The sequence below is a fragment of the Anomaloglossus baeobatrachus genome, chromosome 5, assembly GCF_048569485.1.
Source record: "Anomaloglossus baeobatrachus isolate aAnoBae1 chromosome 5, aAnoBae1.hap1, whole genome shotgun sequence".
In the NCBI taxonomy this organism is placed as follows: Eukaryota; Metazoa; Chordata; class Amphibia; order Anura; family Aromobatidae; genus Anomaloglossus; species Anomaloglossus baeobatrachus.
In genome coordinates this window covers 109,148,740-109,173,315 of record NC_134357.1, presented here as the reverse complement: position 1 = coordinate 109,173,315, position 24,576 = coordinate 109,148,740, and the positions used below count along the sequence as shown (strand labels likewise).

Here is a 24,576-nt window from a genome sequence, read left to right as displayed (position 1 = left end):
AATCAAGGTGTTGCAGTGGCCTAGTCAGTCTCCTGACCTTAACCCAATTGAAAACTTGTGGAAGGAGCTCAAGATTAAAGTCCACACGAGACACCCAAAGAACCTAGATAACTTGGAGAAGATCTGCATGGAGGAGTGGGCCAAGATAACTCCAGAGACCTGTGCCGGCCTGATCAGGTCTTATAAAAGACGATTATTAGCTGTAATTGCAAACAAGGGTTATTCCACAAAATATTAAACCTAGGGGTTGAATAATAATTGACCCACACTTTTATGCTGAAAATGTATTAAAATTTACCTGAGCAACATAACTTGTTGGTTTGTAAGATTTATGCATCTGTTAATAAATCCTGCTCTTGTTTGAAGTTTGCAGGCTCTAACTTATTTGCATCTTATCAAACCTGTTAAATCTGCAGGGGGTTGAAAACTACTTGTAGGCACTATAATTGAGAGCATGGCCTTTCCATGAAGCCACCACTTGGCAATGATGAAACTTCACACAATTAGATGATTGATTCATAGGGAAAAAAAAATTGCTCTGTGTGAACAAGGAAAAGCCTAAACATCTGCTCTCGGCATGCTACTTTTGAACTCCGATATATATTGCTGCAGTAGACTGTGACCGTGTTGTTCCCATACAGCCCAGAGAGAACTACTACATCGTCACCCCCTATATGCCACTGCCAGTAGCAACCACAGCATCTAGGTGGTTAAAAAGAGGTAGGGACCCATTGACTTCTGATAGTAAACAATACTTACATGTGTAGAACCCAAGAGAAAAACACAAAATGAGCATATACCCTACAATAAAATAAATAGGTAAATAGTAGTATTACAAGTAAAGGACATAGGGTACTTAGTTATCATTGTTTGATCAAAAAGTGTAAAAGCCGTCCCATTGCGACAAGATGTACCCAGTCGTGATGGTCCTACTCTAGTATTAAAACCTTACCTTGCGTCAGTGACATCAGAGCAAAGAAGGGCAGAGAAGGGCAAGGCCATATACTAAAATAGCACCGTTCCGACTAGGTACATCTTGTTGCGGTGGGATGGCTTTTCCTGTTTTTGATCAAACATTGTTAACCAAGTGCCCTATGTTATTTAAAGGGAACCTGTCAGGTCAAAAAAGCGTTCTAACCTTTCACCAAGAGCATGTGTGAGCTAGTAACCCCTTCCTATCCATCCCTGTGTTGTAATATTGTGTAATATCAAAGTAATAAAATATATTTTATTACTTACATATTCCCTATGTAACTGAGCATGGTCTCTAGCCCCATGGGCGTCACATTGCCCTGTGGGCGTTTGCATACTTTCCATGGTATCACGCCGCTGTGGGCGTGATAGCATGGATTTACATGAGCGACGTCACCGTCAGCTCCTTCAGAATCCCGCGCGTGTGCACTTACCATTCTCGCCGCCTTCTCATCCTGGTGTTTACTTGCCGGGTTCAGACGCACACTGCGCATGACCGGATCTGCAGGAGTCTTCTGAGCATGCGCAGCCCACGTCTGAAGTCGACAAGATTCAGGATGAGAAGGCTGCAAGAATGGTAAGTGCGCGCGCGGGAATCTGAAGGAGCAGTTGTGACGTCGCTCATGTAAATCCATGGTATCACGCCCACAGGGGCGTGATAACATGGAAAACATGCAAAGGCCCACAGGGCGATGTGACGCCCATGGGGCTAGAGACCTGCTCATTTACATAGGGAATATGTAAGTAATGAAGGGAATTTTGTTTACTTACCGTAAATTCCTTTTCTTCTAGCTCTAATTGGGAGACCCAGACAATTGGGTGTATAGGCTATGCCTCCGGAGGCCGCACAAAGTACTACACTTAAAAGTGTTAGGCCCCTCCCCTTCTGCCTATACACCCCCCGTGCTCCCACGGGCTCCTCAGTTTTGGTGCAAAAGCAAGAAGGAGGAAAAATAATTATAAACTGGTTTAAAGTAACTTCAATCCGAAGGAAACTCGGAGAACTGAAACCATTCAACATGAACAACATGTGTACACAAAAAAACAGGGGCGGGTGCTGGGTCTCCCAATTAGAGCTAGAAGAAAAGGAATTTACGGTAAGTAAACAAAATTCCCTTCTTCTTTTTCGCTCTATTGGGAGACCCAGACAATTGGGACGTCCAAAAGCAGTCCCTGGGTGGGTAAAATAATACCTCGTAAGAGAGCCGTAAAACGGCCCTTTCCTACAAGTGGGCAACCGCCGCCTGAAGGACTCGTCTACCTAGGCTGGCATCCGCCGCAGCATAGGTATGCACCTGATAGTGCTTCGTGAAAGTGTGCAGGCTCGACCAGGTAGCCGCCTGACACACCTGTTGAGCCGTAGCCTGGTGCCTCAAAGCCCAGGACGCTCCCACGGCTCTGGTAGAATGGGCCTTCAGCCCTGAGGGAACCGGAAGCCCAGCCGAACGGTAAGCTTCGATAATTGGCTCCTTGATCCACCGAGCCAGGGTTGATTTGGAAGCCTGTGACCCTTTACGCTGGCCAGCGACAAGGACAAAGAGTGCATCCGAGCGGCGCAGGGGCGCCGTACGAGAAATGTAGAGTCTGAGTGCTCTCACCAGATCTAACAAGTGCAAATCCTTTTCACATTGGTGAACTGGATGAGGATAAAAAGAGGGTAAGGAAATATCCTGATTGAGATGAAAGGGGGATACCACCTTAGGGAGAAATTCCGGAACCGGACGTAGAACCACCTTGTTCTGGTGAAAAACCAGAAAAGGGGCTTTGCACGACAACGCTGCTAGCTCAGACACTCTCCGAAGAGAAGTGACTGCTACTAGAAAAACCACTTTCTGCGAAAGTCGTGAGAGGGAGATATCTCTCATTGGCTCGAATGGTGGTTTCTGAAGAACCATCAGCACCCTGTTTAGATCCCAGGGTTCTAACGGCCGCTTGTAAGGTGGAACGATGTGACAAACTCCCTGATGGAACGTGCGTACCTGTGGAAGTCTAGCTAGGCGCTTCTGGAAAAACACAGAGAGCGCTGAAACTTGTCCCTTAAGGGAACCGAGCGACAAACCCTTTTCCAGTCCAGATTGAAGGAAGGACAGAAAAGTAGGTAATGCAAATGGCCAGGGAGAAAAACCCTGAGCAGAGCACCACGACAGGAAAATTTTCCACGTCCTGTGATAAATCTTGGCGGACGTTGGTTTCCTAGCCTGTCTCATAGTGGCAATGACTTTTTGAGATAACCCTGAAGACGCTAGGATCCAGGACTCAATGGCCACACAGTCAGGTTGAGGGCCGCAGAATTCAGATGGAAAAACGGCCCTTGAGACAGCAAGTCTGGTCGGTCTGGTAGTGCCCACGGTTGGCCGACCGTGAGATGCCACAGATCCGGGTACCACGACCTCCTCGGCCAGTCTGGAGCGACGAGGATGGCGGCAGTCGGCCCTGATCTTGCGTAACACTCTGGGCAACAGTGCCAGCGGAGGAAACACATAAGGGAGCTGAAACTGCGACCAATCCTGAACTAAGGCGTCTGCCGCCAGAGCTCTGGGATCTTGAGACCGTGCCATGAACGTTGGTACCTTGTTGTTGTGCCGGGACGCCATGAGGTCGACGTCCGGCACCCCCCAGCGGCAACAGATCTCCTGAAACACGTCCGGGTGAAGGGACCATTCCCCTGCGTCCATGCCCTGGCGACTGAGATAATCTGCTTCCCAGTTTTCCACGCCTGGGATGTGAACTGCGGATATGGTGGAGGCCGTGGCTTCCACCCACATCAAAATCCGCCGGACTTCCTGGAAGGCTTGTCGACTGCGTGTGCCGCCTTGGCGGTTGATGTATGCCACCGCTGTGGAATTGTCCGACTGAATTCGGATCTGCTTGCCTTCCAGCCACTGCTGGAACGCTTTCAGGGCAAGATACACTGCCCGAATTTCCAGAACATTGATCTGAAGCGAGGAGTCTTGCCGGGACCACGTACCCTGAGTCCTGTGGTGGAGAAAAACCGCTCCCCACCCTGACAGACTTGCGTCCGTCGTGACTACTTCCCAGGATGGGGGTAGAAAGGATTTCCCCTTCGATAATGAAGTGGGAAGAAGCCACCACCGAAGGGAAGCTTTGGTCGCCTGAGAGAGGGAGACGGTCCTGTCGAGGGACGTCGGCTTCCTGTCCCATTTGCGTAGGATGTCCCATTGAAGAGGACGCAGGTGAAACTGCGCGAAAGGGACTGCTTCCATTGCTGCCACCATCTTCCCCAGGAAGTGCATGAGGCGCCTCAAGGGGTGTGACTGGCCTTGAAGGAGAGATTGTACCCCTGTCTGTAGTGACCGCTGCTTGATCAGCGGAAGCTTCACTATCGCTGAGAGGGTATGAAACTCCATGCCAAGGTATGTGAGCGATTGGGCCGGTGTCAGATTTGACTTTGGAAAATTGATGATCCACCCGAAACTCTGGAGAGTCTCCAGGGTAGCGTCGAGGCTGTGTTGGCATGCCTCTTGAGAGGGTGCCTTGATCAACAGATCGTCCAAGTACGGGATCACCGAGTGACCCTGAGAATGGAGGACCGCTACTACAGTAGCCATAACCTTGGTGAAAACCCGTGGGGCTGTTGCCAGGCCGAATGGCAGTGCCACGAACTGCAGGTGTTCGTTTCCTATGGCGAAGCGCAAGAAGCGCTGGTGCTCTGGGGCAATCGGAACGTGGAGATAAGCAACTTTGATATCGATCGATGCAAGGAAATCTCCTTGGGACATTGAGGCGATGACGGAGCGAAGGGATTCCATCCGGAACCGCCTGGTCTTTACGTGTTTGTTGAGAAGTTTCAGGTCTAGGACAGGACGGAAAGACCCGTCCTTCTTTGGGACCACAAACAAGTTGGAGTAAAAACCGTGGCCCTGTTGATGAAGAGGAACAGGGACCACCACTCCTTCTGCCTTCAGAGTGCCCAGCGCCTGCAGAAGAGCCTCGGCTCTCTCGGGAGGCGGAGAAGACCTGAAGAATCGAGTTGGGGGACGAGAGATGAACTCTATCTTGTAACCGTGAGACAGAATGTCTCTCACCCAGCGGTCTTTTATTTGTGGCAGCCAGGCGTCGCAAAAGCGGGAGAGCCTGCCACCGACCGAGGATGCTACTAGAGGAGGTCGAAAGTCATGAGGAAGCCGCCTTGTTAGCGGTGCCTCCAATGTTCTTTTTAGGACGTGACTTAGACCGCCATGCATCAGAGTTCCTTTGTTCTTTCTGAGACCTTTTGGACGAGGAGAATTGGGACCTGCCCGCGCCCCGAAAGGACCGAAACCTCGCCTGCCCTCTCCTCTGTTGGGGAATGTTCTGTTTGGGCTGGGGTAAGGATGTATCCTTTCCCTTGGATTGTTTGATGATTTCATCCAGACGCTCGCCAAACAGCCTGTCGCCAGAAATTGGCAAACTGGTTAAGCGCTTTTTGGAAGCAGAATCTGCCTTCCATTCCCGTAGCCACAAGGCCCTGCGGAGTACCACCGAATTGGCGGTCGCCACCGCCGTACGGCTCACAGAGTCCAGGACAGCATTAATAGCGTAAGACGCAATTGCCGAGGTCTGGGTGGTAATGGATGCCACTTGTGGCGCGGCCGTGCAAGTGGCTGCTTCAATATGCGCTTGACCTGCTGAGTTAGCTTGCAGCGCCCATACGGCTGCGAATGCTGGGGCAAAAGAAGCTCCGATAGCTTCATAGATGGATTTCAACCAGAGCTCCATCTGCCTGTCAGTGGCATCTTTGAGCGAGGCCCCATCTTCCACTGCAAGTATGGATCTAGCCGCCAGTCTGGAGATTGGAGGATCCACTTTGGGACATTGAGTCCAACCTTTAACCACGTCCGGGGGGAAAGGATAACGTGTATCCTTAAGGCGCTTAGAAAAACGCTTATCTGGACAAGCATGGTGATTCTGGATTGCCTCTCTGAAATCAGAGTGGTCTAGAAACATACTCTGTGTCCGCTTGGGAAACCTGAAACGAAATTTCTCCTGCTGAGAAGCTGACTCCTCCGCCGGAGGGGCTGAGGGAGAAATATCCAGCAACTGATGGATGGACGCAATAAGATCGTTCAATATGGCGTCCCCGTCTGGAGTATTAAGATTGAGAGCGCTCTCAGGATCAGAATCCTGATCAGCTGTCTCCGCATCATCAACCAAAGATTCCCCCCGCTGAGACCCTAAACAATATGATGTCGAGGGAAATTCTAAGCGAGCCCGCTTAGTCAATCTGGGGCTGGGGTCTAAGTCAGAACCCTCAGACTGGGATGTAGGAGATACCCCGGGAGGACATTGTTGGTCCAACTGAGGGGGGCCCGGGAACAACGATTCAACAGGGTCCCGTTGCTGAGATACCGGCCTGGACTGCAAGGCTTCTAGTATCTTAGCCATAGTCTCAGAGAGTTTAGCAAACTCAGTCCCCGTCACCTGGACAGTGTCAACAGGTGTCTCCCCCTGGGCCCCTCTTAGCATAGGCTCCGGCTGAAGAAGTGGCACAGGGGTCGAACACTGCCATGCTATAGTTTTCCTTGAGTTACACAAAAGGGAATATAGCCAGAATGCACTGTGCTCATACAGTGTAAAGTATATATGATACACAAATAATGTACCAATACACTACAGCACCATGGGGCTAGCACCAACAGGTGCTGCTTACCAGCCGCCTAAAGCGGTTGTGAGGCCACCAGAGACCGTGTCTGGGTCTCCCAGGACTTGTCCCTCTTCTGCAGCGTCGGTGGAGCTGACAGGAATGGCTGCGGCGTCCTGACGAGATGAGGGAGCTGTGGGCGTGGCCGAGAAAGAGCGCGAACTGGTGCTCACACCGTGCACAGTGAGGGGGGTGGAGTATGTAAATCATACTCCAGCCCTCAGAGCTGCTCGCTCCGTGCAGCGTCCCGCCCTTCCCCCTGCCTGTCAGGGCTGAGGGCGGGAGAAAAGTAAACTAGGCCGCAAGGAAGCCGGGGACTCTAGTAATAAACGCGGCCGCCGTAAAAGCGCGGCCGGCGTGAAAGTCCCCGGCGAACTACAAGTCCCAGCCGCGCCGCAGTGTCCCATGGCAGCGGCGGTTAGTGCGGTAGCCCTTACATATAAACACACAGCGACGCTGAGTGTGTAATGGCACATATAGACCCGGTCAGCGCCGCGGTCCCCGGTGCACTAGCACACCCAGCAAAGCTGAGGTGATGCCGTGCGCGGTCCCCACAGGGATACAGAGTACCTCCAAGATGCAGGGCCATGTCCCTGAACGATGTCCCTGAACGATACTCGGCTCCTATCCATCAGGCTCCACAGGAGTTGTGGATGGAGCACGGTCTCAGTGCCTGGAGACCGGTAAGATCCCACTTCACCCAGAGCCCAGAGGGGGATGGGGAAGGAAAGCAGCATGTGGGCTCCAGCCTCCGTACCCGCAATGGATACCTCAACCTTAACAACACCGCCGACAAGAGTGGGGTGAGAAGGGAGCATGCTGGGGGCCCTATATGGGCCCACTTTTCTTCCATCCGACATAGTCAGCAGCTGCTGCTGACTAATCTGTGGAGCTGTGCTGTGCGTGTCTGACCTCCTTCGCACAAAGCAAAAAACTGAGGAGCCCGTGGGAGCACGGGGGGTGTATAGGCAGAAGGGGAGGGGCCTAACACTTTTAAGTGTAGTACTTTGTGCGGCCTCCGGAGGCATAGCCTATACACCCAATTGTCTGGGTCTCCCAATAGAGCGAAAAAGAAAAAACTTATTTTATTACTTTCATATTACACAATATTACAACACAGGGATGGGTAGGAAGGGGTTACTAGCTCACACAGGCTCCTGCTTGTAGGTTATAACGCTTTTTTTGACCTGACTGGTTTCCTTTAAATGTACTACTACTATTTACTTTATATAGAGTATATAATGATCATTTTGTAGTTTTCTCTTGGGTTTTGTCTGTGACATGGCTACAGTGTGAACGTGCTCCTATTGCACATATACCAACTTATACTCCGGCTCATAATTTGGGTTTTTCAATACTTACATGTGTGCAGGCACTCTGTGACGGTCGTTGGCTTGATAAGATAGCCTTTACAGATATAACAAGTGATGTACGGGTTGAACTCTTTTACAAAGCGCCTTCTTTGGGTTGCCATTGACAAGATGCCAGGAGACAGATGATCCCTGGACACAGGCAGAGATGGAAGAAAGGACACGGATTTGAATGTCTCTCTTGAATTTCTCACATTTTTCTCCACGTGAGGATTGTCCTCAAGATGAACTTCACTGAAATAATGTTCATTGCTTCAATTTGCCTTTGGCTCTTTAAAGTGTGTTACACCTCCGGGCTCCTGCAAGGAGAGACAAAGATAAATCCCACCGCAGAAACCGGATCATGGGGATGACAGATACCGAACCGAATAGTGATAGAATATATATAATATACACCTAATACAGTCAGGAGCTAACACACCATGGAAATGGCAGCCTTTACCGCTCTTACAGGGGTGACATCTAGTCTATGCTCCTGAATGACACATCTGCAAACAATGGAGCCATACAGAGGCACAGTAATAATACCTAATCAGGCAGAATTATTCTTCCAAGAGGCCTCAAAATAAGAGGAGACAACCCCAAATCAGAGCTCTAATGGCTACCATCAGGTACGTGAGTCAGTAAGCTACTCTTTTGTGTGATATACGGGAGCAGTGATGAATATTCTGATCTTCTTGGAAAATATTGTAGCTGTTCATTGTCAGGGGGTATATACTGAAGGAACAGGGGCTCCTAGGCTGACCCTAAGACTGGGGCCCCTGCACTGTCCCATATCTAAAAGGTAGGCTCAATGGTAGATAGGTTCGAGCCCCAAGCGTGACCGTTCGAGCCCCAAGGTCCGAGCCCTGATACTACTCCCTCCCACCCAGGGGGTGGGCCGGAAACCCAGAAACAAAAAAACCCACAAATAAGCACAGACAAGGTAAACAAAAACTCATGCACACAGCACTCAAACAGAAAGAAGGGAATGTATGTGAAATGAGGAGTAATGCAAAAGGGGTAGGAAATAAATGCACAACTGCAGAACACACACCACGCAGAACCGCAACTTGTAGATCACCCTAGGACTGGATGACCACAGGAACAGAGATGGCAGAAATTATATCTGGCACTCAGCCCTAGAGTCCAGAGCATTATAAAGGGTGAAGGCGGCTGAGGATGATAATCAGCAGCCTGAGCTCCCAGCAGATGATCACAAGCCAGCAGGAATTAACTCCTGCAGTACTGAAGAACAGTGAAGCCAGATCCAGCCAACGCCCATGACAGGCTGTGCAACTAAGGGAACCCAGGCTGTTTGTTGGACTCTGGAGTGTGAATAGCGTCTGACACCACCATGACACTCAGCAAGTGCAACGCCGAACGCCATTCATTTATTGTTTTCTACAGAATGGTGTGGATATCCACTTTATCAATGTATTTTCTTCCTGCGTAGAAAGTGCAGCAATGTGCCTGCTTTATTATATTATTGGGTCAACTTATTAAGTGGGTCAACACTTGTTTTAAATCACCCTATATCTCTCCTATACAGGTGTTGAGAAGAAAACTGTTCTAACCCTTTTAAATACCTATCACATCTTTTCATCAAGTCTGCACAGGTGCCTATACCTACACCTCAACCACCAACATACAGCAGTAGGGAAAAAGTAGGAAGGGCGAGCCACCGAGGAGTGGGGGCACCAATTAATTAATCTAGGGTGCCGACCCCCACAGGATAGGCAGTAACGGAACCTAAGGGAAAGAATAGGGTTTTTAAAATCACAGGGATTCTGTCAGGAAGGGTGGGTTATACACAGGCATTTGTTTTGTTTGTTCAGTGAGTCTATAATACAATAAAAACCTTTAAAGTAGATACCCTCTGTGATAATGTGCCTACGGCAGCAGCAATCAATGAGTCAATTAATAGATTACAGTCCAGAAAAAAGTGACAGTAAAGATGCCTGCTGATTCTGTCCCAGACTGTACGGTAAAGTTGACAAATGAGCTAAAGAAATCAGAGAACACTTTTCTCTATTGGGTCACAATTGTTGTTACTGTAACTACTTTTATGGTATTTTTTTTTAACCAAGCACAGACGTAGAGACAAAGGAGAAGAAAAGGATTGATCTTTAGTTAATACTTCATTTTGGATCCCCTTCTTGCTTTGCCTCATAAAACTGCATATGTGAATATACACCTTTAAATGGTCTCTGCTGTTTCAACACACTTTGCATAAATGAATACTACAAGCAAATATAAGAAACATTATAATATATCTTATTAGAGATATGTGGCTCTTTCATAGCTTTAGCAATACTTTTATCCCACACTCAGTTTGCTAAACTGTGCATTTATCCTGAAAAACTACTTAAATCATCTTCAACAACATTGACCGCCAGCTCATCTGTTTCATTAACTCTTTTGTAATCAATAACCCCTCAATGACTGTCAATAAGTCTTTTATTAACATCAGCCATTAATGGACATTATTCTAAAGGTCTGGGATATCAGTGGCATGGACATTTCAGCAGCTGTGAGTCAAGTTCTTGGTTATGTCTCGCCTACAAGTGATAGCAGAATCGTTATTTTACCACTTCTGCCTTTCAGATTGCTGTACATTCCTGTTATATCAACATCCATAAGTACAAAATACCAGTGATTGTCTGCAATCTCTAACATCATCATTTCCTCCCTCTAGCTAAATATGTCACCTTAACCTCAAAAAATATCCCTGGAATCCAGCTCACCTTTGACTCTAGTACTGTCACTCTTATTCATTCTCGTCTGGACTATTGCAACTCTCTTCTAATCAATCTCCCTCCTACTAAACTTTCTCCTCTCCAATTTATTCTGAATTCAGCAATCAGGGTCATATTTCTGTCCAGCCACTTCATCGATGCCTCCATTCTTGTTCCAGTAATTGCACTGGTTGCCCATCCACTACAAAGTACAATATAAACTTATCACTCTCATACACAAAACTCTGCACCACACTACATGCCTTCCATCACCTGTCTACTACCCTACCCTGTACTCTCTGTTCCGCTAATGATGTACACCTAACATCCTATGTGGGTTCTGTCCTTTTTTCCTGAGGAGTACCTCCTTCCTCTCTGAAGCTATTTCAGTGGCGTCAGGTTTAGAAATTTTCTTTTTTTTATCCCTTTTATTTTATGTAACATATATGCTGCAGTAGTTTGCTCCCCTTTCTAACATCTTTTGTATATTTTTTAAACACTGCCTAGTTTCGGGTTAGATATATAAAATTTAATAGCTTTGTTCCTCTTGCTCTATAAACTGCATCCCCGAAGATGTACGCTACCTGTAATAGATGTCCAATTGGCCTGTAAAACGACTAGTGGTGACAGCTAATAATAGTTGCTTTTGTAAATGTGGGGTAGGCAGTGACTGTACCAAGGTATATATATATTCCATGCATTGGAATTGATTGTATATATACTATACCCTAATTGTGACTTCCCAATAATCGGCCTAGTAGAGGAAACAGCCGCGGCCTCATCCATTAATCGTCGGACAGTTGAGGAATTGTCCAGACAATTGGGGTCAGCAAAGTGCTGTTCGTGACAAATTGGTGGCAGCTGTCAGATATTTGTGTGACCCCCCCCAGCTGACTCCATTACAATGAAGTGATTTGCAGAGTTGTAGTCACCCGCCGATTAGAGCCTCAGCTGCCTCTCTCTCAATACAACAGTGAAAGAAGTGGTGGAGTCTATAGTCAGCCTGCGCTCATTACTATACAAATTGCATACTTGGGTGTAACGATAAGCACTGGAACTGCTAAGCGGAGGCAAATCATAACGGTTTGAACATTACACACTCTGGGGTGGACGACCCCTTCAAAATAAACTTAATGTGGAAATGTAGTCTGATTTGTCAGTAGTACAGAGCAATGGATAAGCAAATCCCTGCTCATAGTGAGCTGAAGAGTCCGGGGGTGGTCCTAATCATTGACTGACAGCTGTTTATGCATGTCATTACATTGAAGGCTGTTAAACATTAAGTAACACCTCCACTTGACACCTAAACCCTAAAAGAGTAGAATTTTGAATCAAGAGTTACAGCTTTTAATAAATACAAATTAGAGTTTGGGTGGCACGGTGGCTCAGTGGTTAGCACTGCAGCCTTGGAGTGCTGGGGTCCTGGGTTAAAATTCCACCAAGGAAACCATCTGCAAGGAGTTTGTATGTTCTCCCCGTGTTTGCGAGGGTTTCCTCCCACACTCCAAAGACATACAGGGACTTTAGATTGTGAGCCCCAATGGGGACAGTGTTGCTGATGTATGTAAAGCGTTACTGAATATGTTGGTGCAATATAAAAAAAGAGAATTTTGTTTACTTACCGTAAATTCTTTTTCTTATAGTTCCGTATTGGGAGACCCAGACAATAGACAATGGGTGTTTAGCTTCTGCCTCCGGAGGACACACAAAGTACTACACTTAAAAGTGTAGCTCCTCCCTCTGAGCCTATACACCCCCTGGAGAACCAGATCTAGCCAGTTTAGTGCAAAAGCTGAAGGAGAATAGCCACCCACAAGTAAAACAGAGCAAGAACCGGAACAACCGGAGACTCTGTTCACGACAACAGCCGGTGATAACACACGGAACAAGAAAATTGCCAACAGGCAACAGGGAGGGTGCTGGGTCTCCCAATACGGAACTATAAGAAAAAGAATTTACGGTAAGTAAACAAAATTCTCTTTTTCTTTATCGTTCCTATGGGAGACCCAGACAATGGGATGTCTCAAAGCAGTCCATGGGTGGGAATAAACAGAAAAAACTGAGAAGTAGGCGGAGCCTAACTTCACAAATGGGCGACAGCCGCCTGAAGGATGCGTCTGCCCAAGCTCGCATCTGCCGAAGCATGAGCATGCACTTGGTAGTGCTTCGAAAAGGTATGCAGGCTAGTCCAAGTGTCAGCCTGACAGACTTGTAGAGCCGTAGCCTGGTGCCTGAAAGCCCAAGAGGCACCGACAGCTCTGGTCGAGTGTGCCTTAATCCCCGGCGGGGGAGGCACCTGAGAACACTGATAGGCATCCGAAATGGTCGACCTAATCCAACGGGCTAAAGTCGGCTTAGAAGCAGAAAGGCCCTTGCGCTGACCTGTGGTTAGCACAAAAAGAAAGGTGCACCGCCTAAGAGCAGCGGTGCGAGACACATAGATCCGGAGAGCACGCACCAGATCCAGAGTATGCAACGCTTTTTCAAAGCGATGAACAGAAGCCGGACAAAAGGAAGGTAGGGTAATGTCCTGGTTAAGGTGGAAAGGAGAGACCACCTTAGGAAGAAAGTCCGGAGTCGGACGGAGAACCACCTTATCTTGATGAAAAATCAAAAAAGGTGACTCCGAAGAGAGCGCAGCCAAATCGGAGACTCTCCTGAGGGAAGTTATGGCCTCTAAAAAGACCACTTTCTGAGAAAGACGATGCAAAGAGACCTCCCTAAGAGGCTCAAAGGGGGGTTTCTGCAAAACCGTGAGAACCAAATTAAGGTCCCAGGGATCCAAGGGCCGCCGGTAAGGCGGAATGATGTGAGACGCGCCTTGCATGAAGGTGCGGATCTGAGCCAGCCGAGCGAGACGCCGCTGGAACAGTACTGACAGAGCTGAGACTTGTCCCTTGAGAGAGTTGAGGGACAGTCCTAGCTGCAGACCGGACTGTAGAAAAGACAGAAGGGTCGGCAAGGAGAATGGCCAAGGAGGATGGCCGGAAGAGCGACACCAGGACAGGAAAGTTTTCCAAGCCCTGTGATAGATCTTGGCGGATGAAGACTTACGGGCCCGAGTCATAGTGGAGATGACTTCAGGAGGGATACCAGAAGCCGTCAAGATCCAGGACTCAAGAGCCACGCCGTCAATCTGAGAGCCGCAGAATTCTGGCGGAAAAACGGACCTTGTGAGAGAAGGTCTGGACGGTCCGGAAGATGCCACGGCACCTCTACGGACAGATGGAGCAGGTCTGGGTATCAAGCTCGCCTGGGCCAGTCCGGAGCAATAAGGATGACTCGACGGCCCTCCATTCTGATCTTGCGCAGGACTCTGGACAAGAGAGCTAGAGGGGGGAACACGTAGGACAGACGAAACTGGGACCAGTCTTGAACCAGAGCGTCTGCGGCGAATGCCTGAGGATCGTGGGAGCGAGCCACGTAAATGGGAACTTTGTTGTTGTGACGGGAAGCCATTAGATCCACGTCCGGAGTGCCCCATTTGCGGCAGATTGACTGAAAAACTGCCGGGTGCAGGGACCACTCGCCACTGTCCACGGTTTGGCGGCTGAGAAAATCTGCCTCCCAGTTTTCCACGCCTGGAATGTGGACTGCGGATATGGTGGACTTGGAGTCCTCCGCCCATTGAAGGATGCGTTGAACCTCCAACATTGCCAGGCGGCTGCATGTCCCGCCTTGGTGATTGATGTAGGCAACCGCTGTCGCGTTGTCTGACTGGACTCGGATGTGCTTGCCCGCCAACAGGTGGTGAAAAGCTAGGAGAGCCAGAAGCACGGCTCTGGTTTCCAGCACATTGATCAAAAGGGCTGACTTGGACGGAGTCCAAGTGCCCTGCGCTCGGTGGTGGAGATGTACCGCTCCCCAGCCGGATAGGCTGGCATCCGTGGTGAGGATCACCCAGGACGGGGCCAGAAAGGAGCGGCCCTGAGACAGAGAGAGGGGCCGAAGCCACCACTGAAGAGAGTTCCTGGTCTGTGGCGACAGAGCCACTAACCTGTGCAAGGAGGAAGGCCGCTTGTCCCAACAGCGGAGAATGTCCAGCTGCAGGGGACGCAGATGGAACTGGGGAAAGGGAACAGCCTCCATGGACGCCACCATCTGACCCAGCACCTGCATCAGGCGCCTGAGGGAATAACGGCGGGGCCTCAGCAGAGAGCGCACCGCTGTTTGACTAAGGGCAACTTTGACTTAGGGCAACAGAGACTGCTGTTTGACTAAGGGCAACTTCACAAGTGCCGGCAGAGTCTCGAACTGCATCCCTAGGTACGTGAGACTCTGGGTCGGAGTCAGAGTGGACTTGGGAAGATTGACAAGCCACCCGAATTGGGCTAGAGTGGCGAGAGTGAGCGAGACACTCTGCTGACAGTCTGCGCTGGATGAAGCCTTGACTAGAAGGTCGTCCAGGTAAGGAATCACTGCCAACCCCTGCAGAACCGCAATCACAGCTGCCATGACCTTGGTGAATACCCGAGGGGCCGTGGCTAACCTGAAGGGGAGAGCCACGAATTGGAAATGTTCCTCTCCGATTGCAAAACGTAGCCAACGCTGGTGTGAAACTGCAATTGGCACATGCAGATAGGCATCTCTGATGTCGATGGATGCCAGGAAATCCCCTTGGGTCATTGAGGCAATGACTGATCGCAGAGACTCCATGTGAAAATGCCGCACCTGAACATGCTTGTTGAGAAGCTTGAGATCCAGGATGGGCCGGAAGGAACCGTCCTTTTTGGGGACTAGGAAGAGATTTGAGTAGAAACCTCTGAACCGTTCCTGGGCGGGAACCGGTACAATTACTCCGTTGGCCTGCAAGGATGCCACGGCCTGAGAGAAGGCGGCGGCCTTGGAGCAGGGGGGAGTTGACAGAAAAAATCTGTTTGGCGGGCTGGAAGAGAATTCTATCCTGTAGCCATGGGAGATGATATCCCGCACCCACTGATCGGAGACGTGTTGAAACCACGCGTCGCCAAAGTGGGAGAGCCTGCCACCGACTAAGGACGTTGCTGGCGCGGACAGATAGTCACGAGGAGGCTGCCTTAGTAGCAGCACCTCCTGCGGTCTTTTGTGGACGCGCTTTTGGGCGCCAGTTGGATTTCTGGTCCTTGGCTGAGTTAGTGGACGAGGCCGAGGGCTTAGAGGACGACCAGTTGGAGGAACGAAAGGAACGAAACCTCGACTGATTCCTGCCCTGGACAGGTTTCCTGGTTTTGGTTTGTGGCATGGAAGTACTCTTCCCGCCAGTAGCTTCCTTAATAATTTCATCCAGCTGTTCACCGAACAGCCGGGACCCAGCAAAAGGGAGTCCAGCAAGGTACTTCTTTGAAGAAGCATCTGCCTTCCACTCTCGAAGCCACAAGATCCTGCGGATAGCGAGGGAATTAGCCGAAGCCACCGCAGTGCGGTGAGAAGCCTCAAGCATGGCAGACATGGCATAGGATGAAAAAGCTGAAGCTTGGGAAGTTAAGGTAACCATTTCGGGCATAGATTCCCTGGCGAGGGAATGCATCCCCTCCAAAGAAGCAGAGATGGCTTTGAGAGCCCACACTGCTGCAAAAGTCGGGGAGAACGAGGCCCCTGACGCTTCATATACAGATTTGGCCAGAAGGTCAATCTGGCGGTCAGTGGAATCCTTAAGAGAGGTGCCATCAGCCACCGATACAACGGTCCGGGCTGAGAGTCTAGACACCGGGGGGTCTACCTTTGGGGAATGAGCCCACTCCTTGACCACCTCAGGTGGAAAGGGAAAACGGTCATCAGAACCACGCTTTGGGAAGCGTTTGTCAGGACAGGCCCTGGGCTTGGTCACAGCGGCCTGAAAACTGGAGTGGTTAAAGAACACACTCTTTGCCCTTTTAGGCGAGGTAAACTGGTGCTTTTCTGCCAGAGAGGGTTGCTCCTCTGATACTGGCGGATTGAGATCCAGTACAGAATTAATGGACGCAATCAAATCACTGACATCTGAGTCACTTTCGGACAGATCAATGGGGTACATGGAGTTAGCCTCCGAGCCCCCCGTAAAGGCATCCTCCTCGTCCTGCGAGTCAGCTCCTGAATCAGAGCCGCGGGACGAGGAAGGAGAGGGAACCCTGCGTCTCTTTTTAGAAGGACGGGGTCTGGGACCAGATGATAAATCCTCTGTGAGCTCCGGTCCTGAGAGACCCCTAGCAGCAGAGGCACCCTGTGAAGGGAGCTGATGCATGTTCAGCAAAGTCCTGGACAGATGTCCCATGGAGTCAGCAAAAGACTGGGAGATAGACCTAGAAAAGGCTTCTACCCAAGCCGAAGGTTCAGGCACAGGAGCAGGAGCAGCCTGAGAGACCACTGGGAGTGAGACTCCAGGCTGAGGCACCGTCAGGTTAGAGCAGGCATCACAATGTGGATAGATGCTCGATTCAGGCAGTAGGAGCTTACATGCAGTGCATACTGAATACAGCTTTGGAGCCTTGCTCCTCGTGTGAGACATGCTGCTGGAGTGGGGGCTCTGCCAGAGAATGACCCCCAGAGAGTATATACAGAGGTCCACAACCAGAGGTTGTGGCTTACCAGACCGCTGGAGCGGTGTTGTGTGCCCTCCAGATCCCGAAGCCCGGACCCCCAAGCACAGCACCTCAGCAGAGATGCTGCAGATCAGCGCTGCAATGACTGATCGCAGAGAGAACGCTGAGAAAATGGCCGCCGGAGCGAAGAGAGGGGGCGGGACTTGCTTGGGAGCGGGATCTGGAGGGCCATAGAGACCTACAGGGGAGGGGACATACACTGCAGAGAGGAGTGTCCCTCCCCTGTGCAGAACAGCCGCTGGGCGGAGCCGAGCCTGTCCCTCTGCATGAGTGACATGCGAGGGCAGAGAAACTGAAACTAGGCCTCCGGCGAAGCCGGGGCCTAAATTTGAGCGGTGCGGCCGGCGCAGGCACCATCGGCGCGGTTCTCAGGCGACAGTCAGGGAACCCGCCGGAAATGTCATAAAACACAATCAGCACACTCTCCCACAACAATAAAGTACAGGGACCCCCATATATAAACGCCTCAGGTACTTAGCTTGCTGAGACGCAGGGCCATGTCCCTGGGGATGAGTGCTCCGGTCCAGCAGGATCCTGAAGGGCTGCGGATGGAGACCGGTCTCCTGCCAAGCATGGAGAACCGTGCTGGCTCCCACTTCAAGCCAGAGCCCAGGAGGGATGGTGAAGGAGCGCGGCATGTAAGGCTCCAGCCTTGGAATCAACCTTAACAACACCGCCGACACAGTGGGGTGAGAAGGGACATGCCGGGTGTCCAGACTTGGACCCGCTTTTTCTTCAAACTCTTTCCAAAAATCAAAAATCAGATGAGAATGCATGTGTGGATGTATGCCTCCTGAACACAAAGCGATAAACTGGCTAGATCTGGTTCTCCAGGGGGTGTATAAGCTCAGAGGGAGGAGCTACACTTTTAAGTGTAGTACTTTGTGTGTCCTCCGGAGGCAGAAGCTATACACCCAATGTCTGGGTCTCCCATAGGAACGATAAAGAAATAAAGATAATTATTATTAGAGTATATTCATTACAGCTCTTCCTGCTCTATAACTCGATGCCAGCAGGGTTATGGTGACAGGTTCACTACAATATTTTCTGCTATATGTATATTCACAAGGCAGTTATGCAGAGGATTAAAGTAGCAGCAATGAGGAAGAGATGTCACAAATTCTTATCCATACGTTGAAGATAAAATCCACAGTGGACAAATCCTGCCCTGCAGATCTGAAGTCCACAGGATGTCATTTTATTCAGCGGATTTCATCTTTTCCAAAGGTAAGATGTGCTGCAAATTTATAGTATTTCCGCAAGGAAATCCTCATTCTCTGCTATGGATTTTGCAATAAAGAAAAAAATGTGCAACAGACACATATTGTCAATCCGCTGCACCCTCACACCCTGCTGTATGGGCATACAGGTTATAGTGAGCTCTCAGCCAATAAAAAGCATTCAATAACTACACTGTGTGCAGAATTATTAGGCAAGTTGTATTTTACAGGATTTTTTTATTATTGATCAACAACTATGTTCTCAATCAGCCCAAAAGACTCATAAATATCAAAGCTTAATATTTTTGGAAGTTGTAGTGGTTTTTTTTAGATTTGGCTATCTTAGGAGGATATCTGTTTGTGCAGGTAGCTAATACTGTGCAGAATTATTAGGCAACTTAATAAAAACCAAATATATTCCCATCTCACTTGTTTATTTTCACCAGGTAAACCAATATAACTGCACAAAATTTAGAAATAAACATTTCTGACATGCAAAAACCCCAAAAAATTAGTGACCAATATAGCCACCTTTCTTTCTGATGACACTCAGCAGCCGACCATCCATAGATTCTGTCAGTTGCTTGATCTGTTTACAACCAACATTGCATGCAGCAGCCACCACAGCCTCTAGACACTGTTCCGAGAGGTGTACTGTTTTCCCTCCCTGTAGATCTCACATTTTATGAGGGATCACAGGTTCTCTATGGGGTTCAGATCAGGTGAACAAGGGGTGCCATGTCATTATTTTTTCATCTTTTAGACCTTTACTGGCCAGCCACGCTGTGGAGTAGTTGGATGCATGTAATGGAGCATTGTCCTGCATGAAAATTATGTTTTTCTTGAACGATACTGACTTCTTCCTGTACCACTGCTTGAAGAAGTTGTCTTCCAGAAACTGGCAGAAGGTCTGGGAGTTGAGCTTCACTCCATCCTCAACCCGAAAAGGTCCCTCAAGTCCATCTTTGAAGATACCAGCGCACACCAGTATCCACCTTCACCTTGCTGGCGTCTGAGTTGGAGTGGAGCTCTCTGCCCTTTACTGATCCAGCCTCTCGCCCATCCATCTGGCCCATCAAGAGTCACTCTCATTTCATCAGTGCAGAAAACCTTTGAAAAATGAGTCTTAAGAAATTTCTTGGCCCAGTCTTGACATTTTATCTTATGTTTCTTGTTCAAAGGTGGTCGTTTTTCAGCCTTCCTTACCTTGGCCATCTCCCTGAGTATGGCACACCTTGTGCTTTTTGATACTCTAGTAACGTTGCAGTTCTGAAATATGGCCAAACTGGTGGCAAATGGCATCTTGGCAGCTTCACGCTTGATTTTCCTCAATTCATGGGCAGTTATTTTGCGCCTTTTTTGCCCAACACGCTTCTTGCGACCCAGTTGGCTATTTGCCATGAAGCGCTTAATTGTTCGGTGATCACGCTTCAAAAGTTTGGCAATTTCAAGACTGCTGCATCCCTCTGCAAGACATCTCACAATTTTGGACTTTTCAGAGCCCGTCAAATCTCTCTTCAGACCCATTTTGCCAAAGGAAAGGAAGTTGCCTAATAATTAAAGGGAACCTGTCATCAGAAATTTCGCCCAAAAGCTAAAAGATTCCCCCTCTGCAGCTCCTGGGCTGCATTCTAGGAAGGTCCCTGTTATTATTGTGCCCCATGTGAGACCAAAATAAAGCCTTTATAAAGTGCTACCTTTTTGTATGCAGCTTCTGTAAATGGGACACGGGGGCGGGCTCTCTGCCGTCCGTTATTCTGCCTCCTGGTCCTGTATGCCGCCCCCATCGCTCCTTTCCATATCTGATGCACCGCCCACTGCTCCAGCCATCCACGCGCATGCCCAGTGCCAGTCTCACGGGACTGAGCAGTGTGACCGCTGGTGACATGTGCGCAGACAAGTGATTATGGGCGGAACTGTGACTGTTATCAGCAAGTACCCGCCCATAATCTCGTGAGTGCGCAAACCTCTCCAGCGGTCACACTGAGCTCAGTGTAGATGCTAGACTGTATGGGCTGCTTCCAGGGATGACGTCCCTTTGTCACGTGATAGGGGCGTGTTCAAAATACTATCACGTGACAAAGGGACGTCATCCCTGGAAGCAGCCCATACAGTCTAGCATCTACACTGAGCTCAGTGTGACCGCTGGAGAGGTTTGCGCGCTCACGAGATTATGGGCGGGTACTTGCTGATAACAGTCACAGTCCCGCCCATAATCACTTGTCTGCGCACACGTCACCAGCGGTCACACTGCTCAGTCCCGTGAGACTGGCACTGGGCATGCGCGTGGATGGCTGGAGCAGTGGGCGGTGCATCAGATATGGAAAGGAGCGATGGGGGCGGCATACAGGACCAGGAGGCAGAATAACGGACGGCAGAGAGCCCGCCCCCGTGTCCCATTTACAGAAGCTGCATACAAAAAGGTAGCACTTTATAAAGGCTTTATTTTGGTCTCACATGGGGCACAATAATAACAGGGACCTTCCTAGAATGCAGCCCAGGAGCTGCAGAGGGGGAATCTTTTACGTTTTGGGCGAAATTTCTGATGACAGGTTCCCTTTAAGCACCCCTTATATAGGGTGTTTATGTCATTACACCACACCCCTCCTCATTACAGAGATGCACATCACCTGATTTACTTAATTGGTAGTTGGCTCTCAAGCCTATACAGCTTGAAGTAGGACAACATGAATAAAAAGTATCATGTGATCAAAATACTCATTTGCCTAATAATTCTGCACACAGTGTACTGTGGCGACACTAGTCGCGTGAATAAAGCTTGTTAGGTGTCATTGCTACATCACAGTGCAATACAAGTGAATGGGGTCATATTGCGACCTGAAGGGGATTACAACAAGAAAATCACAAGAGGTCCAACTGTGTTGGAATTTTTGTATCTCTCAGTCACAATGTGACCCTATTCACTTGTATTGCGCTGTAATGTAGAAGAGACACTTTGTGAACTTTGCTCGCATAACAAGTTACATAGTTATATAGGATAAAAAAAGACTTTGGTCCATCAAGTTCAACCTTTCTCCACCAGTTATACATTCTCTATCACTAAATTATTTATAACACACAATGACATCTGTTGTGAGAAAAGCATCCAGCTCTTGTTTAAAAGCGGTTATAGTGTCTGCCATTACTACCTCTTGTGGTAGGGCATTCCACAGTCTGACTGCCCTAACTGTAAAGAACCCTTTCCTATTTAGCTGCCGGAATTGCTTTTCTTCCACTCGCAGTGAGTGCCCCCTGATCATTAGTATTGTCTTTGGAAGGATTAAAGGGAACCTATCAGGTCCATTATGCACCCAGAACCACGAGCAGTTCTGGGTGCATATTCTAATTTCTGCCTAACCGTCCCTGTATCTAGTAGCAAAGATAAAGAGATCTTTAGAAAAAGTATTTCTAAAGATCTTTTAAGATATTCTAATGAGCGCAGGGACTAGTCGCAAGGGCGTTATTTACCTCGACTAGTCCGTCCTCTTAGCACACACACAGGGGTGTGCTAACATGCTATTCAATACCCAGCGTCATTGGCATATATGTACCTGTGTCTGCTGTCACCACCTCAGATGCCGGGCTTAGGGTCAGTGTGCATGATCAGAAGTCCCCAGCACTTCTGGTCATAAGCACTAAACCTCTCTGAAGCTGGTACATGTACACCCGGCTTCATAGTGCGCTTGACCGGAAGTGTTGGAACTTCTGATCATGTGCACTAAGAGAGCAAACTAGTTGGGGAAATAAAGGCCCTTGTAACTAGTCCCTGCGTTCATTAGAAAATTATAAAAGAGCTATAGAAATATGCTAATTAGGCCAGGGACTAGTCACAAGGGCGTTACTTTCCTTGGCTAGTCGGCTCCCTTAGCATGTAAGCAAGCTAATGAATGCCCAGCGTCAGAGGCATGCTCACCTCTCTGCTAAGAGGGCGTAATGAGCGCAATAACTAACGCCGTTGTGATAAGTCCCTGTGGTCATTAACATATAAAGGATCTTTCCAGATGTGGCCTTACAAGTGATTCACAGAGGGGTAACAATACATTAATGTCATGGCCAAAGTCATCATCTAGCCCCAGACAAAATCTGACCTTTTATACAAGGTGCAGAACTGTACCCAAACCCATACACCTCCCAGGCTGCAATTTTAGATATCTGCCATTCATGTCCACGCCATAGAGTGAAGATTATATAATTAGCGTCCCAGTCCAATTACTAAGCAAACACCACTATCAATCACAACTGCGGCTTTTAAACTATCAAACTTCTATGGTCCTGAACATCACTACAGTACAGTCAAGGTAATATAGGAGAGGGGCTATTGAAGCTCCTCTGCCCTGCATATTTGTACAGACTTGGCTTCACAGGTCATTTTACAGTACACCCCAATGTTACAGTATGTAGAGTATTGTGATCCCTGGTTCATGTCCCCAAGAGGACCAATAAATGATGTAAGACATATATATAAACAGTGCTAAGCATAAATGAGTACACCCCCTGTGAAAACTAAGACTTTTATCAATATCTCACTGAACACATGAACAATTTTTACAACTTTGACAAGATCGAATTTATAGAATATTTTTTGAACCTATAACATGAAAGTCAGGTTAATAATATAAATTTAACTAACTGTAGTACCCGGGCGTTGCCTGGGATAGTAACGGTCTCTCTCCCAGTCGCTGTCTGTCTCTCTGTCTGTGTCTATGTCTCTGTCTGTATTTGTCTGTCTGTCTCCATCTCTGTCTCTCTCTAGCTCTGTCTCTATGTGTGTGTCTGTCTCTCTCTTTCTCCGTCTGACTCTTTGCCCGTCTGTCTGTTTGCCCATCTGTCTCTTTCCAGGGCTGTCTCTTTCCAGGGCCGTCTCTTTCCAGGGCCGTCTCTTTCCAGGGCCGTCTCTTTCCAGGGCCGTCTCTTTCCAGGGCCGCCTCTTTCCAGGGCCGCCTCTTTCCAGGGCCGCCTCTTTCCAGGGCCGCCTCTTTCCAGGACCGACTCTTTCCAGGGCCGACTCTTTCCAGGGCCGACTCTTTCCAGGGCCGACTCTTTCCAGGGCCGACTCTTTCCAGGGCCGACTCTTTCCAGGGCCGACTCTTTCCAGGGCCGACTCTTTCCAGGGCCGACTCTTTCCAGGGCCGACTCTTTCCAGGGCCGACTCTTTCCAGGGCCGCCTCTTTCCAGGGCCGCCTCTTTCCAGGGCCGCCTCTTTCCAGGACCGACTCTTTCCAGGGCCGACTCTTTCCAGGGCCGACTCTTTCCAGGGCCGACTCTTTCCAGGGCCGACTCTTTCCAGGGCCGACTCTTTCCAGGGCCGACTCTTTCCAGGACCGACTCTTTCCCTGTCTGTCTCTTTCAGGTCTGTCTCTTTCCAGGTCTGTCTCTTTTCAGGTCTGTCTCTTTCTCCATCTGTCTCTTTCCAGGGCTGTCTCTTTGCCCGTCTGTCTCTTTCCAGGGCCGACTCTTTCCCTGTCTGACTCTTTCCCTGTCTGACTCTTTCCCTGTCTGACTCTTTCCCTGTCTGTCTCTTTCTAGGTCTGTCTCTTTTCAGGTCTGTCTCTTTCCCCATCTGTCTCTTTCCCCATCTGTCTCTTTCCCCATCTGTCTCTTTCCCCATCTGTCTCTTTCCCCATCTGTCTCTTTCCAGGGCCGACTCTTTCCCTGTCTGACTCTTTCCCTGTCTGACTCTTTCCCTGTCTGACTCTTTCCCTGTCTGACTCTTTCCCTGTCTGACTCTTTCCCTGTCTGACTCTTTCCCTGTCTGACTCTTTCCCTGTCTGACTCTTTCCAGGTCTGTCTCTTTCCAGGTCTGTCTCTTTGCCCGGCTGTCTCCTTCCAGGGCTGTCTCTTTCCAGGTTTGTCTTTTTGCCCGTCTGTCTCTTTCCCCGTCGGTCTCTGTCTGTCTCTTTCAACGTCTGTCTTTGTCTGTGTCTCTCTCTATCCGTCACCCCACCGACATCATATTACCTCACACATAAGCTTCTTATACTATCAGTTTATTTTGTTTTTATAGCAACCACTGACAGTTGCTATTAATAGCCTGTAGCTCCCACCTCTATTCAGTTTAATGGAGGCAGGATTTTGGAGAGTAACTGTAAAGTGCGGGGT

The 24,576-nt window shown here is 49.0% G+C and overlaps 1 protein-coding gene across 4 annotated transcripts in view; it reads right to left on the bottom strand.

Annotated features, from left to right (window-relative positions):
• Window positions 1-24,576, bottom strand: part of PCGF5 (polycomb group ring finger 5) — a 169,227-nt gene that overhangs the window by 60,993 nt on the left and 83,658 nt on the right. For all 4 annotated transcript variants that reach the window (XM_075348753.1, XM_075348756.1, XM_075348755.1 and 1 more), the window contains exon 2: window positions 7,976-8,282. In XM_075348753.1, coding sequence (XP_075204868.1) covers window positions 7,976-8,087 — 112 coding nt within the window. In that variant the 5' untranslated portion in view covers window positions 8,088-8,282. The remainder of the gene's footprint in view (window positions 1-7,975; window positions 8,283-24,576) is intronic.